The sequence below is a fragment of the Schistocerca nitens genome, chromosome 4 (assembly GCF_023898315.1).
Source record: "Schistocerca nitens isolate TAMUIC-IGC-003100 chromosome 4, iqSchNite1.1, whole genome shotgun sequence".
In the NCBI taxonomy this organism is placed as follows: domain Eukaryota; kingdom Metazoa; phylum Arthropoda; class Insecta; order Orthoptera; family Acrididae; genus Schistocerca; species Schistocerca nitens.
This window is the reverse complement of record NC_064617.1, coordinates 864585629-864605064: the sequence shown is the minus strand read 5'-3', so window position 1 is coordinate 864605064 and position 19436 is coordinate 864585629. Positions and strand designations below refer to the sequence as shown.

The following is a 19436-nucleotide window of genomic DNA, read 5'->3' as shown; positions in this document are numbered from 1 at the left end:
TTCTTTTGCTTTGACAGATTTGAATGTGTTTACACCCATTATCAGTGTACTTGTGTCATCAACAAACATGACAGTTTCTTAAGGGTCCTCCAATATCATGTATAAATTGTTCATGTATGCCAAGAATAGGAGGGAGCCAAGCGCCAAAGCTTCTGGCACCCCATATTTAATGTTTCCATACCATCATAACCATAGAAATTACTGTTGTTCTGTGACTTGGTGCAATTCCAGTCCAAGTAAATATAATGGATTTCATATTAATGGTCCATTTTCCCAGTGTTTTCATCTACACTTAGGAAGAATTCATCTATTTTAGTGTTAGATAAATTAATCAGGAAAATAAAAAACTTTAATTCTAGTCGGTTCTATATTCTGCCTTGGATGCATCATTGTTTGCTCAGTGATTTCTCCTCTCTCTAGTCTGAATGGTGTGGTCTTTGTTTTACCATTTTAGTTTCCTTTCTTTCTTTTATTTCTGTCTCATTTTAGGTCTTCTGCTCATTCTTATCGAGTGAGGAGGCACAGTTAGCAGATTAGACATGCATTCAAGGACAATGAGCTTCAAATCCAAGTCTGGCGATCCTGGTACATGTGATTTGTGGCCTACTTACATAATTTCAGACAATGGTTCATATGAAAATGACATGGCAGATTTCTTTCCTCATTCTTGTCTGAAAAAAGTGTGTTCTTTGTCACTACTGACATGATCATCCATGAAGAATTAGGCACTTATCTTCCTTCTTTTTTTTCATCTTTTGCCTTATCTAATCGTTAGACTTTTTTCTATCTGATTTTCCTTTTCTCATCTGTGTTTCTCTAAAAAAAGAACTTATTAATTATCTAGCATAACTGTCTCATAACCATTAGTATTTCTTTTATCGGTTGTTACCATCTGTGTTGGCTTTGAGCCTTCTGTGCTGGAGAACAATCTTCTTGTTCAGTTCTTTCCCTTCAGTATCTCTCTCTTGATACAGGATCCTAAATGTTTTACCCTTTATGTTTTTTTTTTTTTTTTTTTTTAGTAACACACACTTGCAAACTTTGTTTTCCCTCTTTTTTTCCCTTTAATTTGTCAAAATGAAACACTTTATTATAATATGCTATGATTTCAGTTCCTTTTGTCATTGCTGTAAGGCATACATTGACATTTAGATAAGTTTAAGTGTGATTGTTGTTGTGTGGGAATGTTGATCTACACTAAGAACTATGTGTTTGTGATGGAAAAAAAAGTAACTTGTTAGATGCTTGAGCAGAATACATGAAAAGCAGCACAAATACAGAATACATTTGCCAAACATGGAATTACAAATATCTCTCTGAAACAACAGTTAAAAAAGTCAACTTCAGTCTGGAACCACACTACTGCTACGGTTGCAGGTTTGAATCCTGCTTCGGACATGGACTTGTGTGCTGTCCTTAGGTTAGTTAGGTTTAAGTAGTTCTAAGTCTAGGCAACTGATGACCTCTGATATTAAGTCCCATAGTGCTTAGAGCCATTTGAACCATTTTTTGAAAAAAGTCAAAGATATCACTTGTCTCTGCAAGTAACTATGTTTAGTGCTCTGAAAATCATTCCGTCAGAATTTATTACTTGTTATAACAGGTGAGATATTTCATTTACAGAAAGTAATAAAGGTTGCAGTGAACGTTTCCTAATGTAGTGATATTAATTTGCAGGTGCTGGATATTTATGACTCCAATCTGGGTCTGTTAAGGATTGGACCATTCAATTATGACCCTCTGCGTGGAGTTGACTTGTGGCTCGAACAACCGGATGAACTTATACTGCAACATTTGAGCACATCACCTGAAGTAGAGCCACCACACTTTGTAATGCAGGTTTGTCATTATGCTATGTGTATGTACAAAAATTCAATGATCAGTGAAATTATGACTTGCTGTCAACCATAGATTATTGAGTATGCTGGGAGAAACTAAAAATTTCCAGCAAATATTTATATTGCGTTACACATTGGGCAACCCAAAAATCATAGGATATGGAAAGAAGTGGTAGAACAAATTTAACATATTTGATCATAAATCAACATTTTCCTATTGGTTTTGACTTGTAAAGCTGAATTAATAGCAGGCTGCACTAGCAATTGTTTGATTGTTATTAGAGATTTTGCATAAGAGCTATTTCGTCTACAAAAGCAACTGGAGTTGTAAGGTAGAAGGAACAAAACCTGACAAATAGACAAATGAAAAGCTTTTTTTTCCCAACTCTCCCATCCCCTCACCACCTCTTCCACCTAGAACAGTGAATCTCACTGGAACAGTGAAGCAGAGAATTATGCAGGTTGGTGGTGTATGAGCAACACGCTTCTAGTTGCTTTTGCCTCAAGAGATATAATTTTGAAACTTTAAATAGTGCAAAAAACTCTAATGTTTACCATTTTAACATAAAACACAGCCTTTGTATGACTCATTAGTAGGTAACAAATCTCGCAGCCTCAGCTCCAATGAAGTAGGCTATCCCAAATATTTTAAGTTGTTGAAAAAGTCATTGTTTCAGAGAATAGTCATTCAAATACCTTTGATAAAAAGATGCTGATGCTCTCTGTTTACTTCATGGGACTTAACTACCTACTGTATGTTTTCAATTTATTAGGTTTCAGAAGCAGCTCACTTTTTAGCTATTGGTATAATACTTAAAATTTTCTTAAAATTGCCATAATTATCAGCAGGTACTACTGGTAGTCACTTTCTGCCTCTTGTTAACAGCAATTTATTTAACTGAATTTCATTATTCATTCATAGACAATTGACATTTTATAAATATTGTCTAATATATGTGAAATAGCTACATGTTTCATGACATAAAAAGGAAGAAACAAGAAAATATTTCTATATATGGACATAATGTGTACATACTATGCAAAAAAAAGTGCACAGAATTTTCAGTATATGCAGAATAATATTATTCATCATAATAATTAGCAACCAGCTGTGCAAAATAAATTTTATTTCCCTAGCCAGGTTCAGCCAATGGCCTTGCTGCAGTGGTAACACCAGTTCCCATCAGATCGCCAAAGTTAAGCACTGTCAGGTTGGGCTAGCACTTGGATGGGTGACTATGCAGTCTGCCGAGGGCTGTTGGCACGTGAGGTGCACTCAGCCCTTGTGAGGCAAACTGAGGAGCTGCCTGATTGAGAAGTAGCAGCTCCGGTCTCGTAAACTGACTTACAGCTGGGGGAGTGATGTGCTGACCACATGCCTCACCATATCCGCATCCAGTGACGCCTGTGGGCTGAGGATGATAGGGCAGCTTGTCAGTACCATTGGACCTTCCAAGGAGAGAGGAGAGAGATAACCAGGTTCAGGCACTTACTGCCGTTCAGAAGGTTATAACTATCAAATTATTTGTGAGTTTCAACAGTAAGATGCATACAGCACATTGCTATGGTCATGTGGTACATTGTGCCTGTACAAAGATTGTATAAGGAAGTGAAACAACAAGTGAAGTTCTGGTATAGTGTCTGCACTTGTTTGGATTCCTTGTACCATTTTTGTACAGGCAAATATGAACAACATGACAACAGCAGTATGCAGTGTGCATCTTATTGACACTCTCAAATAATGCAATAGTTATAGCCTTCTGAAGAAGGGCACTAAGTGCCTGAAACTGGTTAGGGAAATAAAAGTTCTTTTGTGCAACTAGTTGCTGATTATTTTGATAAATACAATTACAGTTGCTGATGACGGGAAAAATACTAAAGAATAATTTAAATCTCTAATTACTATCAACACTACATCATATATATAAAAAAGATGATGTGACTTACCAAATGAAAGTGCTGGCAGGTCAACAGACACACAAACATACACACAAAATTCAAGCTTTCGCAACAAACTGTTGCCTCATCAGGAAAGAGGGAAGGAGAGGGAAAGACGAAAGGATGTGGCTTTTAAGGGAGAGGGTAGAGGGTAAGGAGTCATTCCAATCCCGGGAGCGGAAAGACTTACCTTAGGGGGAAAAAAGGACGGGTATACACTCGCGCGCACACACACACATATCCATCCACACATATACACACACAAGCAGACATATTTAAAGACAAAGAGTTTGGGCAGAGATGTCAGTTGAGGCAGAAGTGCAGAGGCAAAGATGTTGTTGAATGACAAGTGAGGAATGAGTGGCGGCAACTTGAAATTAGCGGAGATTGAGGCCTGGTGGATAATGGGAAGAGAGGATATATTGAAGAGCAAGTTCCCATCTCCAGAGTTCGGATAGGTTGGTGTTAGTGGGAAGTATCCAGATAACCCGGACGGTGTAGCACTGCGCCAAGATGTGCTGGCCGTGCACCAAGGCATGTTTAGCCACAGGGTGATCCTCATTACCAACAAACACTGTCTGCCTGTGTCCATTCATGCGAATGGACAGTTTGTTGCTGGTCATTCCCACATAGAATGCATCACAGTGTAGGCAGGTCAGTTGGTAGATCACGTGGGTGCTTTCACACGTGGCTCTGCCTTTGATCGTGTACACCTTCTGGGTTACAGGACTGGAGTAGGTGGTGGTGGGAGGGTGCATGGGACAGGTTTTACACCGGGGGCGGTTACAAGGGTAGGAGCCAGAGGGTAGGGAAGGTGGTTTGGGGATTTCATAGGGATGAACTAACAGGTTACGAAGGTTAGGTGGACGGCGGAAAGACACTCTTGGTGGAGTGGGGAGGATTTCATGAAGGATGGATCTCATTTCAGGGCAGGATTTGAGGAAGTCGTATCCCTGCTGGAGAGCCACATTCAGAATCTGATCCAGTCCCGGAAAGTATCCTGTCACAAGTGGGGCACTTTTGTGGTTCTTCTGTGGGAGGTTCTGGGTTTGAGAGGATGAGGAAGTGGCTCTGGTTATTTGCTTCTGTACCAGGTCGGGAGGGTAGTTGCGGGATGCGAAAGCTGTTGTCAGGTTGTTGGTGTAATGCTTCAGGGATTCCGGACTGGAGCAGATTCGTTTGCCACGAAGACCTAGGCTGTAGGGAAGGGACCATTTGATGTGGAATGGGTGGCAGCTGTCGTAATGAAGGTACTGTTGCTTGTTGGTGGGTTTGATGTGGACGGACGTGTGAAGCTGGCCATTGGACAGGTGGAGGTCAACATCAAGGAAAGTGGCATGGGATTTGGAGTAGGACCAGGTGAATGTGATGGAACCAAAGGAGATGAGGTTGGAGAGGAAATTCTGGAGTTCTTCTTCACTGTGAGTCCAGATCATGAAGACGTCATCAATAAATCTGTACCAAACTTTGGGTTGGCAGGCTTGGGTAACCAAGAAGGCTTCCTCTAAGCGACCCATGAATAGGTTGGCGTATGAGGGGGCCATCCTGGTACCCATGGCTGTTCCCTTTAATTGTTGGTATGTCTGGCCTTCAAAAGTGAATAAGTTGTGGGTCAGGATGAAGCTGGCTAAGGTAATGAGGAAAGAGGTTTTAGGTAGGATGGCAGGTGATCGGCGTGAAAGGAAGTGCTCCATCGCAGCGAGGCCTTGGACGTGCGGGATATTTGTGTATAAGGAAGTGGCATCAATGGTTACAAGGATGGTTTCCGGGGGTAACGGATTGGGTAAGGATTCCAGGTGTTCGAGGAAGTGGTTGGTGTCTTTGATGAAGGATGAGAGACTGCATGTAATGGGTTGAAGGTGTTGATCTACGTAGGCGGAGATGCGTTCTGTGGGGGCTTGGTAACCAGCTACAATGGGGCGGCCGGGATGATTGGGTTTGTGAATTTTAGGAAGAAGGTAGAAGGTAGGGGTGCGGGGTGTCGGTGGGGTCAGGAGGTTGATGGAGTCAGGTGAAAGGTTTTGTAGGGGGCCTAAGGTTCTGATGATTCCTTGAAGCTCTGCCTGGACATCAGGAATGGGATTACCTTGGCAAACTTTGTATGTGGTGTTGTCTGAAAGCTGACGCAGTCCCCCAGCCACATACTCCTGACGATCAAGTACCACGGTCGTGGAACCCTTGTCCGCCGGAAGAATGACGATGGACCGGTCAGCCTTCAGATCACAGATAGCCGATCACCTGCCACCCTACCTAAAACCTCTTTCCTCATTACCTTAGCCAGCTTCATCCTGACCCACAACTTCTTCACTTTTGAAGTCCAGACATACCAACAATCAAAGGGAACAGCCATGGGTACCAGGATGGCCCCCTCATACGCCAACCTATTCATGGGTCGCTTAGAGGAAGCCTTCTTGGTTACCCAAGCCTGCCAACCCAAAGTTTGGTACAGATTTATTGATGACATCTTCATGATCTGGACTCACAGTGAAGAAGAACTCCAGAATTTCCTCTCCAACCTCAACTCCTTTGGTTCCATCACATTCATCTGGTCCTACTCCAAATCCCATGCCACTTTCCTTGATGTTGACCTCCACCTGTCCAATGGCCAGCTTCACACGTCCGTCCACATCAAACCCACCAACAAGCAACAGTACCTCCATTACGACAGCTGCCACCCATTCCACATCAAACGGTCCCTTCCCTACAGCCTAGGTCTTCGTGGCAAACGAATCTGCTCCAGTTCGGAATCCCTGAAGCATTACACCAACAACCTTACAACAGCTTTCACATCCCGCAACTACCCTCCCGACCTGGTACAGAAGCAAATAACCAGAGCCACTTCCTCATCCTCTCAAACCCAGAACCTCCCACAGAAGAATCACAAAAGTGCCCCACTTGTGACAGGATACTTTCCGGGACTGGATCAGATTCTGAATGTGGCTCTCCAGCAGGGATACGACTTCCTCAAATCCTGCCCTGAAATGAGATCCATCCTTCATGAAATCCTCCCCACTCCACCAAGAGTGTCTTTCCGCCGTCCACCTAACCTTCGTAACCTGTTAGTTCATCCCTATGAAATCCCCAAACCACCTTCCCTACCCTCTGGCTCCTACCCTTGTAACCGCCCCCGGTGTAAAACCTGTCCCATGCACCCTCCCACCACCACCTACTCCAGTCCTGTAACCCAGAAGGTGTACACGATCAAAGGCAGAGCCACGTGTGAAAGCACCCACGTGATCTACCAACTGACCTGCCTACACTGTGATGCATTCTATGTGGGAATGACCAGCAACAAACTGTCCATTCGCATGAATGGACACAGGCAGACAGTGTTTGTTGGTAATGAGGATCACCCTGTGGCTAAACATGCCTTGGTGCACGGCCAGCACATCTTGGCGCAGTGCTACACCGTCCGGGTTATCTGGATACTTCCCACTAACACCAACCTATCCGAACTCCGGAGATGGGAACTTGCTCTTCAATATATCCTCTCTTCCCGTTATCCACCAGGCCTCAATCTCCGCTAATTTCAAGTTGCCGCCACTCATACCTCACCTGTCATTCAACAACATCTTTGCCTCTGCACTTCTGCCTCGACTGACATCTCTGCCCAAACTCTTTGTCTTTAAATATGTCTGGTTGTGTCTGTATATGTGTGGATGGATATGTGTGTGTATGCGAGTGTATACCCGTCCTTTTTTCCCCCTAAGGTAAGTCTTTCCGCTCCCGGGATTGGAATGACTCCTTACCCTCTCCCTTAAAACCCACATCCTTTCGTCTTTCCCTCTCCTTCCCTCTTTCCTGATGAGGCAACAGTTTGTTGCGAAAGCTTGTATTTTGTGTGTATGTTTGTATTTGTTTGTGTGTCTATCGACGTGCCAGCGCTTTCGTTTGGTAAGTCACATCATCTTTGTTTTTAGATATATTTTTCCCACGTGAAATGTTTCCCTCTATTTTATATATATATAATGTTACTTAACTAAAAATTTGCATATCATCTTCTTGTTCAGTATGCTTTCGTTGACATTTTTACAGTTACAGCACAACTGTTGTTTTGCTGTTACAATAGATTCAACATTACTATCAAAACATTAAATTAATTCTTCTGTTAAATTCTTTGCATTGATCATCGTATTAGTACTGCGCAGTTTATATTTGGGTATATGTATGAACAAATATTCAGCAGTGTGAATTTTGAAGTTCTGGTAATTAGTAGTGTGTTTCCACATGTTCTGCCAAGTTGTTGTTTCCATTTTATGCACAATATACTGACCCAGCTATGTTCTTCAGGTGCTGCAAGTTTTGTGGTTATGTGTACTCACTACCTGGACTCCAACCAAATACAGCCTGGCATTCACCTTAAGCACTCTAGATAAATCACAGAAAACCTAAATTTGAATGGGCAGATAAGCATTTTAACTGCCTTCCCCCCAAATACGAGTGCACTCTTTCATTACTGTGCCACCACACTCATTGTATCACAGTACAGATGTGACAGATGTTTATTAGCTGGGATATTGTCATTGTAAATGCTGAGTGTAATGTTCTATAGGATTTTTTTTTCTTAAGAGAGTCACAATTGATTTAGTGTTGCATGATTTACACTACCTGGTGAAAAGTATCTGGACAGCCCTATGAAATTTGGAATTGACCACTAGATGTCATGAGAGGGAGTATCGTGTTGTCAGTAAAGAACCTGAATAATAGAAGGGCTCCTTCAGGAGAGCTCAGTGACCTGGAATATGGACTATTCACTGGATGTCATCTGATAAATAGGTGCAGCAGGGACATTTCAATTTTTTTTTAAATCTGCTCTAGCTGATGATTGGTGATGTGATTATGAAGCGGAAATGTGAAGAAACAGCCCCAACTTAACCAAGACGAGGCATGCCTCATATACTGATGGGCATGGACTATCAAGGACTGTGGAGGTCAGTTGTACAAAATCACATGAAGTCAGTGAAAGGAATCGTTTCTGAGTTTCAAAGTGCTACCAGCTGTATAGTTGGTACAATGACTTGCATAGGGAGTCAAAAAGAATGGGGTACAATAGTTGCAAAACTCCTGATAGGCCACACACTTCTGCAGTCAGTGCTAAGTGATGCTTGAAGTGATGTAAAGAGTGATGCCACTGGACAGCGGATGACCAGAAATGAGTGATTTGTAGTGATGAATCACACTATAAGATGTGGCAGTCTATTGGAAGTGTTTGGGTTTGGCAAATGCCTGAAGAACCTGATGTTTTGTGTAGTGACAACAATGAAGTACAGAGGTGATGGTGTTACAGAATGGGAATGTTTTTCATGGTCCGGGTGTGATCCTCTTACTGTGCTTAAGAAATCCTTAAATGTAAAAGGATATGAACACATTTAACAGCATTGTGTACTTCGTACTGTTAAGGAACACACCAGAGATGATGATTGTTTGTGTCAGGATGACAAAGCAACATCTGTGAGGCACTGGATTGTGGACAATAACATTTCTGAAATGGACTGTCCTGTGCAAAATCCTGACCTGACAGTGGGATGAGTCAGAAAATCAACTTCACTCCATATTCCAACATCATGAACTTCTCTGGTTCCAGTTCTTGAGGAAGAATGCACTGCCATTCCCCACTGACATTCAGGCACCTCATTGAAAGTGTCCCCAGCAGAGTTAAAATTGTCATAAAAGAGCTTCTGAAGAGAGTAAAAAAGCATTCTGTAACATGCTTCACTCATCCTCAGTAATGGATCCTTTCAATTTTCCTTGTATTTATATGATTTTGTTTGTAATTTTCAGATCATTTTCATATTTTTATAAACAATGATAGGAGGCAAAGCAACAAATTACCTGATAGCAAAGACATTTGGCTGTTTTCAGGCACACATACAAGATTGAAATCATTTTGGAACATTCACAAAATGTCCTTCACAACTAACAAAAACATGCATATACATGCATGCCAGTATTGTCCCCATTGGCTACATTTTCCCAGCAGTGTGGCCTGGAGGGTGAGAGGGTTGCCAAGTGGACTGGGAGAGAGGTGGAAGGAAGTTGGGAGGGGGAGGGAGTGGTGGAGCAAAAGGAGAGAGAGGCAACAAGAGACCAGGGTAAGACTGTGGTGGAGTATGTTTGGGGTGGGGGGAGATAGAAAAGAGAAGCATCAGAGTCAACACTGGTGTGTATTAATGGACTGGAATGGTTGTACTGTGTTGGTGGATAGAATAGGTTTTCCTCATGGATACAAGCCATATGGCAAGGAGTTATGAGTACATGTAACATAAGGATGAACCAGGATATTCCAGAGATTGGGTAGGTAGTGGAATACCACTCTAGGAGAGATGAGAAAGATGTTTTTGCCACCTCTCCCAGGTTGTTATACACTCCCTCCCCCAAAACCCAATCTATAAAATATTCTGGTCCATCATTATGCCATGCTTGTTCCCAATCTCCTGCTCACTGATCACATCCCTTTTCTACCTCCCCTCCCACAACTCTCAATCCATTCCTCCCACACCTCTCAACCCATTCCTCCAATTCATTATGTGCCTCATTTAATGTTGAGTACCTGCACCAAGGTTGGATCATTGATGCCACACTCCTATTCGTTTCCCTTTCTGCCACCTTCCTTTTCAACCCTTCCTTTCCCCTTCACCTTTTTATTCCTTTCACCTTCTTATTCCTTTCACTCATTCCAGCTGACAAAGCTCCTCAGCCCAGTCGAGCTGATGCATCGGGACAGTGTAGCAGTGTGTGTATATGTGCGTCTTAAATAGATAGTTCTAAATGAGGACATTGCTCAGTAGCTTAGCATTGATTTTAATGTCATTTATGTGCCTGATGACTGCTCAACACTAAAACATATAATGTTGTTGTGTACTGTTATTCCATACATTTTTGTGTTTCGCCCAGGATGTTCCTCATGAACATTTAACTGACAGACTTTTTCTCAATGTTAAGATACGTGCAACACTGAAGTACATCCAAGAGCATCCCTTCCCAGCAATCACGGTGTTCAGGGACAATAGGCCACGGTACTACCGACGGGACGAGAACACGGGACAGTGGGTGCCGATACGCTACTGATTGCTGGCAAAAGTCAGCAGTGGTGCCTATTTCTGAAACTCACCTCAAATGGTGGGACAGCAAGTAAAGTGAATCACTTGTGCGTCTGACACAGTTGTAATCTTAATTCTACGTCATTAGTTTTCACTACCTTGTAATCCTTTTCCTTTTTATTACAATGCTTCTTTTATTTTTGAGAGATATTTTGTGACTGTTTATACTACTGCTGTATATATTACATATCACTATTATACTTCACTGTAGTATAGTGTCACCGTGTGAAAGCAAGGATAGGCATTATTGTGAAAAGCTTTTTCAGAATAATTATTGAAACAAAGTCTGCATGGCTGTTTATTTCATCAATTTTTTTGAAAAAGAGAAAAGAAAAGAAAAATTTGATGATCTCTCATAATCAGTAATAGTGCTGTTACAGGTGTTAGATGGAGAAGGTGTTTAATGTTGATCACTAGTGACAGGCATTTTTTTGTGAAAAGTTCAGGTGCTAGGAGTGAACTGTCATTCACACAAGTTGTTAATACATATCTCCATCACATAAGTAATAAGATCCCCCAAGTTGGCTGATTATCTGGGTTTTGCTCCCAACTACAGCAACTATTTTTAAAGTTTGTGTCATTACTTTTGGAAACACTTTCCTTGTATAACTATGTCTTGAACATGTGTGGGCAATCTAGTAAATAAAGGGCATATCACAATGTTATTGCTGTATATTAATTTTATAGAATTTGAAAGATGTGTAGTGGAACTACTGGTGTATACTTTATTCTTCTTAATACTGTAACTACTGAGGCATTAAGCACATGTCCTTATGAGTTTACATATTCTTCAGAGTACATCATCAGATGAAGGCTTATTCATGACAGTGGAGTACAGTGAACTCTGTCATGTAGTACTTGATAAATTCTCACATTGTCTTTACACATGAAGGATCTATTGATCAATGATGCGGTGTGGGTACATGCACACAACAATCTCATGTGAATGCTCATCTACCATTAGCCACTAGGATTAAGTTTCATGGGAGTATTTATTTTTGTTTCACATATATATTTACTGTTATTTTTTAGCTTCTTTCCACTTACATCCACAAAAGTGCATTAATGGTGTATGCTCAGAAGTTCCTAGAATACAAAATACCATCTTTTAATAGGCAAAACAAGTGTAACAAGGACATTCTGTTAAAGTTGCTTTTTTACTTCTAGTAATCAATGAATGATAGTCACTGTAAAACTATGCAGGCAAATTTCAATACAGGGTTGTCCTCAAAGATAAGTTGTTACAGTCTTGACAGTCTATGTTGAATTGTGATTGTTCTAATTACCTGACTGATGCATCTCTTTCTAGGTGCTTTTAGAAGTACGTGGTAACAAATAAAGAAAATGAGGCACTGTGTTGCCCTGAGAATATTTGTGATGTTCATGACATGACTTACTTAGAAAAGATAATCTGTTCAGTATACAAATTTATAAAAGAAAAGCCTTTTTCATGGAAATCAATGAAATGATTATTATAAAAAACAATTTTGGAGAAACTGTATTACAGAACTGTATTTTTCTTTTAAAACATACAATTTTTCACTTGTTATTTCCTGATATAAAATCAACTGATTGTTCTGGGAAGTCATTTGTGGGCTGCATGTTTATTTCCTGCTGATTATGCAACTGACAAATCTCCTGATGCTTTTATGCATTTATGTACTGTTAATTTCACATTAGTGTTGAAAAAGCATTATCACTAGAAGTTGGCACAAAAACAAAAGAAATTAGGTGTAATGCACAATTTATTTTTAATGTGATTCAAATAATGTTTTTCTTGAACTGCTGTATTTCGTCGGGGTCTCTCAAGGAAAATAATGTCAACATAGTCACTTATTCAAAGAAACCTACATATCAATTATTCCATATCTATTGTGTGAATGCTAAGAGAAAATAAATATTGTAGGTTCATTAATGGTTTCACAGATATGAGACTGAATTCTTTTGTGGCCCACTGTTTGGGCACGTGACTTGAAAGCTCTATGTGTGATTATACCAGAGATTATTCAACTTTTAGCTGTCATTAGTGTTGGCTCTCTTTTGTGACAGATAATGTTTTGAGAAATATTTTGTTTTTATATATTAAGTAACAGTTCTGGAGAATCCAGATTAATTTGTATGCTTGTAAATTTGTTGAGAGATTGTTGCAAAGACACAACAGCTACATCTTATTTGTTGTTCGTGTTCATATTTTATGACAAAGTACATATTTTAGTTTTGTATGTATTTGAAGGTGTTCAGAGGCAATGCCATAGAATGCCTCATGTTTGTTACAAGTTTACTTAAATCTTTTGTACTATACAATACATGTCTTTCTTAAAATATGGTAGAAATTTACATTAATGAAGTTAATTTGCCACAGATTTGTATTTTTGTACATTTTAAGTGACTTTCAACATGGATAACATTTATTTTTTTACTGTATACCTTTGTATCGCAGTTGTCTGGCACAATATTAAAATATTGTAAATATCAGGGAACTGTAATATAAAGTTGCTAGCATTAAAAAAATTACACAACTAGAAGATGGAGACTAATAATTGCTTACGTAAACTGAATATCGAATTTTAACACACACACACACACACACACACACACACACACACACACACACACACACACACACACACACACACACACACACACACACACACACTAGAGAGAGAGAGAGAGAGAGAGAGAGAGAGAGAGAGAGAGAATAAATTTAAAGTTTTTTTCCTAACATTATTTAAGGTAAATGCTTGGATCATTCCTCTGAAATGACCAGAGCTAGTTTGCTCCCTCCATCCTTGTCTATCCTGAGTTTGTACATTGCCACTAATGAACTCGGTGTTTTAAGGGAGTTTCTAACCATAATCTTCCTTTCATCTAATTCATGTATGCATACTCCCTACCAGTTATGCAAAAGTTCATCAGCAGGCTCAAGCAATTATGACAAACAGATTTTGTTTCTTATAATAATTACTGATTTACATTAATAAATGTTCTGTGTATGCAGTACCCAAAATCACACTCCATCAACTTTACAGAATTCCCTAATTTTGAACCTTGCCTCACCATCATTCCCCAAATCCCTCAACATGGAAACCAACCACATATCTGCAGAAGAGACAGCAATTCACTATCTAAAAACATAGACCAACCTTATAGTTCTATCTGCTGACAGAGGCTCTGCCACTGTGGCTATGAACTGCAAGTCATCTGTCAGAAGGCCTCCACCATCTCTCCAGTACATCCACCTATAAGTCCTGCTACAGTGAGCCCATTCCAGAAATCCAGCAGAATCTCCTGTCCTTTGTTAAATCCTTAGGTCCATCCCAGAACCTCTCCCCAGAGTCCACATCTCTCCTCACCCTCACCACTCCCCAAACTCCTGTCTTCTACATGTTTGTAAACCCAACCACCCATGACTCCCCATTGTGGTTTGTTACTGCGCCCCAGTAGAGAAAATCTCTACCCATGTGGACCAATGCCACCAGCCTATTATCCATAACCTACCATCCCATATAAAAGACATGACCATTTCCTCCACTGACTCTCCACAGTTGCTGTCCCTGTGCCATCCAGCACCTAGCACTTCTCTGTTGATACCACCTACCTCTACACTAACACTCCAAATGCCTATGGCCTTGCCACTATTGAATACTACCCTTTCCAGACCTTAAATGACTCTAAACCTACAATCTCCTTCCTGGTCACCATGACAATCTATAACTCCACCCAGAATTAACTTCACCTTTGAAGCTGTTACTGACATATCCATGATTCAGCAATGGGCAACTGCATGGCACCATCCTGTGTAATGCATTTGTGTGCCATTAGAGGACTCCTTCCTAACCACCCAAAATCCGAAACCTCTCACCTATTTCAAATTGACTGATGACATCTTCATGACTTGGACTGAGGTGAGGAAATCCTACCCACATTCCCCAGTAGCTCAACACCTTCTCCCCCATTTGCTTCATCTGGTCCTCCTCAGCACAACATGCTACCTTTCTCAATATTGACTCTCATCTCAAGGATGATTACATCAAGAACCACCATCACAAAACATCACATCACATCACATCAAATCTAACAGCTACCAATAACACCTCTATTTCAACAGCTGTCGCCCATTCCACAGCAAGAAGTCTCTTCCACACAGTCTAGTCACCCATGATTGTCACATCTGTAGTGATGACTAGTCCCTCTCCAAATATATGAGCGTGAACTCGGAAACTGAAATTACTCTCCCAACCTTGTCCAGAAACAGATCTCCTGTGCCTTGTCTCACCACCCACGTGCTATCACCACATACCCACAGTCTGACCACAAAGGAGCACTCCTCTCCAGACTCAGTACACCCAGGACTGGAGAAATGAATCACGCTCTCTGCCAAGGTTTTGACTATCTCTCATTCTGTCCTGTGAGAAACCCTCCCACAGTGGTATTTTGCTGACCACCCAACTTACACAATATCCTTGTTGGTCCCCACTCCACCCCTACTCTCGTCACTTGCCTTATGGCTCATATCCCTGCAATAGACCTGGAAGTAAGACCTGTCCCATATACCGGGTGATCAAAAAGTCAGTATAAATTTGAAAACTGAATAAATCATGGAATAATGTAGATAGAGAGGTACAAATTGACACACATGCTTGAAATGACATGGGGTTTTATTAGAACCAAAAAAATACAAAAGTTCAAAAAATGTCCGACAGATGGCGCTTCATCTTATCAGAATAGCAATAATTAGCAGAACAAAGTAAGATAAAGCAAAGATGATGTTCTTTACAGGAAATGCTCAATATGTCCACCATCATTCCTCAGCAATAGCTGTAGTCCAGGAATAATGTTGTGAACAGCACTGTAAAGCATGTCCGGAGTTATGGTGAGGCATTGGCGTCCGATGTTGTCTTTCAGCATCCCTAGAGATGTCGGTCGATCACAATACACTTGCGACTTCAGGCAACCCCAAAGCCAATAATTGCACAGACTGAGGTCTGGGGACCTGGGAGGCCAAGCATGACGAAAGTGGCAGCTGAGCACACAATCGTCACCAAATGACGCGCGCAAGAGATCTTTCACGCATCTAGCAATATGGGTGGAGCGCCATCCTGCATAAACATTGTACGTTCCAGCAGGTGTTTATCAACCAGGCTGGGGATGATGTGATTCTGTAACATATCAGCGTACCTCTCACCCATCACGGTAGCAGTTACAAAACCAGAATCACACATTTCCTTGAAGAAAAAGGCCCGATAACGGTAGATGTGGTAAGTCCAACCCATACCGTGACTTTTTCGTCATGCAATGGAGTTTCCACGACAGTTCTAGGATTTTCGGTAGCCCAAATTCTGCAGTTGTGGGCATTAACAGACCCTTGGAGCGTGAAATGAGCTTCATCGATCCACAACACGTTACTCAACCAATCGTCATCTTCTGCGTTCTTTTTAAACGCCCACACCGCAAATGCCCTCTGCTTCACTAAATCACCAGGTAAGAGTTCATGATGCCGATGGATTTTGTGCGGATGGCATCGGAGGGTACGCCTAAGTGCCAACCAAACAGTAGTGTATGGAATGCCGATGTGACGTGCGACTGCACAAGCACTGACTTCCCCGTGCATAGATGAACCCGCTACAGTCTCCATTTCTTCCTGAACTGTCTCAGCAGCATTATGCTTTGTGCTTGGTTGGCCACTATGGGGTCTATCGTCTAAACAATCCGTGGCTTCGAACTTCGAAATCATTCTCGCCACAGCTGCATTTGTCAACGGACCTTTACCCATTCGAATCCCCTTCCTATGGTGATAGGATCATAACACTGAACTAGCATATTCCCCTTTCTGATAATACAGCTTCACTAAAAGCGCCTTTTCAGGTAACGTCAGTATGCTGCGACTGCTGGCTCATCTGATTCTCTCTCTCATTACAGCTCCTTTTATACACGATTGTCATGCGCAGTCACTGATGTTTTGCTGTCTAGCGCCATCTGTCGGACATTTTGTGAACTTTTTTTTTTGTTCTAATAAAACCCCATGTCATTCCAAGCATGTGTGTCAATTTTTACCTCTCTATCTAGATTATTCCGTGGTATTAAGTTTTCAAATTTATACTGACTTTTTGATCACCCAGTATTCTCCCACTACCAACTACTCCATTCATATCAGTGGCATCTCCTATCACATCAAAGGCAGGGCCACCTGTGAAACTGGTGATGTGGTTGACAGATTTAGCTGCAACCACTGTGACACATTCCTTGTTGGCATAACTAAAAAGATGGGATGAATGGCCACCACCAGACTGTGGCTACAAGACAGCTGGCCAAAGCAGTATCTAAACATGCTGCCCAACATAATTTGCTTCACTTTAACATCTACTTCACAGCCTGTGCTATCTAGATCCTTCCCACCAACACTAGCTTTTCTGAACTGCACAAGTGGAGACTCTCCCCAAAACATAACCTTTCTTCCCATAACTTCCTGGCTTCATCCTTCACTAGTCCCTGTCCTCCACCTGTCTATTTGTCTATTTCTTTCCCTGTTCCCAATACATTACGCATATACTTTCTACCCTACCAGTGAACCAACAAGTCCTTTACTGTTCTCTGGTTCTCTCCCCTCGCTTTGCTGCCACCCCTCCTCCACACAGCTTCCTGATGCTGCACCTAGAATCTTTATCTTGCTCCTATCGTGTCCTGCATGCTCCCACACATGGAGCACTAGCGCCTTTCCCCACCCCTACCCTCCTACCCCTTCCCGTTCCCTGCCCTGTGCATCTTGCTTACCCCCTACAGTTTACACCATTAGATTGCTGCTCAAGTCAGAGCACTCGCATTCCAGTCTTAGTGCCTTGTGACAGTATGTATGAGTTGTTATTCCATGTAAATGTGTGGAAGGTCTTATGTAGGTGTTGAGTAGCAATCCATCCTTTCCATGTTGTTGGTATTCCACACTCGAGTTTCCTTCATTTGATACGAGGACAAGCAAGACTTTCACTATTCACCTCTTAGCCTTTTTGCGGCCCAGAAAATAGTGAAGTAATCAGTCATAAAAAGCCTTGACCTCTTGCCAGCTGATGTGAAACATCTAATACATGATAAAATCAACTTGAAATACAAACTTAAGACATGTGTGCTTGAAAATTTGTACTAGTCCATACTAGGAGATACAAGCCACTGGCTAGTTTTCCCACATGCGCAATTAATGTGCTTTACTCACCAAAGATTCCAATATGCATACAGAATCATTATCAGTAAGCAAAACAGTGAGTAGGGAGTTAAGGCACTCAGAACATATAACTTGGCACCGAACACAGTGATGGATCTTCGGAAAACAACAGGGCAGCCAATGGAGTTATCCTGTTTAGATTACAGTTGTGGTACTCATGTAAAATATCATAAAATATTGTTTTAAAATGGATGCAGGAGTGCAGCCATCCCTGTACATCAATAAATCTAAAACTGCTGTGGGTCACAGCAGTATCCAAGGGGGCAGTTTTTCCAATATTGGATCTGAGTTTCTACTTGCCCCACAACAAGTGACAGCACATGCCTCAGGTGGATCCCTAATGGCCTTGTTGCTCATATATGATTTGAGAAAAATGTGTTTGATAATTGAACAAGCAACCATATGGTATGCTGATGAATTGAAAGCAGCGAGGATCTTACAAGTTCGATGCACAGTGAGGAGATGCCACCAGGCGGTGAGTAGCAGTTCCCCAGTCTCACTGCAGAGACAGGTTATGGGACTTGCCCTGTAAGCACCTGTGGCCAGCCTGATCCCCCTCATGGTGGGTAGTGTCAGTTATCTATAGGTAATAAATTCTCACTAATCTGTATACTGCACTACCATAGTCGAGCCATACCTCACGAAAGATCTATTACATGATACACTGAAGCAAGAGACATAAACAACAGTAAACAAGAGAAGATGAAACCTACTAGTGTCCACTCAAAGAACTTCAGCTAAATCTCTAGAAATTATCAGTGGCGTAACTAATGATAGTCACCACAGAGCCCTGCTCCTCCCTTCTCCCCCAACTGTGTGGAGCACAGGGGAGGACAGGAAGTGTTGGTGAAGTGGACAGCAGGGAGAGGCAATGTCTGGTTAGAGTCTTGAATGTCTGCCTGACTGGTCATGTCACAGCTGGTCCTAGGGGGAGATATGACTGGACCCTTCCTCTTGGAGTGTGGTGGTGACTCGATGCTGAAGGGGACATTCTGCACAGGTAAGTAGAATCATTTGATTGCTCGCCTTACAGGGAGAGCATGAGATGAAGGGTATGATAACCGTAAGATGGCCACTGGTTCAGTCATAGCCAAAAAGTTCTCATCATTGGCATCACTGGAAAGTGATAAGAAGGGAGGAGTGTGATGTGGTTAATGATTGAGTCATAGACAGCACGAGGATGCATAGATCATAAAGAGCATGACATCATGTAATTGGAGGGAGGGGTCCTCAATGCAGGTGATAAAACTTTGACTTAAATTTAGCCTCACTTGATAGAGTGGGTGGCAATGATGTGGGAGAAGTGCATTTTACACACACAACACTCATCTCTGTTAGCACACACAG

At 41.6% G+C, this 19436-nt stretch overlaps 1 protein-coding gene across 1 annotated transcript in view; it reads left to right on the top strand.

Annotated features, from left to right (window-relative positions):
* LOC126253328 (protein N-terminal asparagine amidohydrolase) overlaps window positions 1–13047 on the top strand; it is a 251395-nt gene extending 238348 nt beyond the window's left edge. The window contains exons 7-8 of the mRNA XM_049954594.1: window positions 1678–1839; window positions 10719–13047. Of these exons, the coding sequence (XP_049810551.1) occupies window positions 1678–1839; window positions 10719–10844 (288 nt within the window). The 3' untranslated portion in view covers window positions 10845–13047. The remainder of the gene's footprint in view (window positions 1–1677; window positions 1840–10718) is intronic.
* The last annotated feature ends 6389 nt before the right edge of the window (window positions 13048–19436 follow it).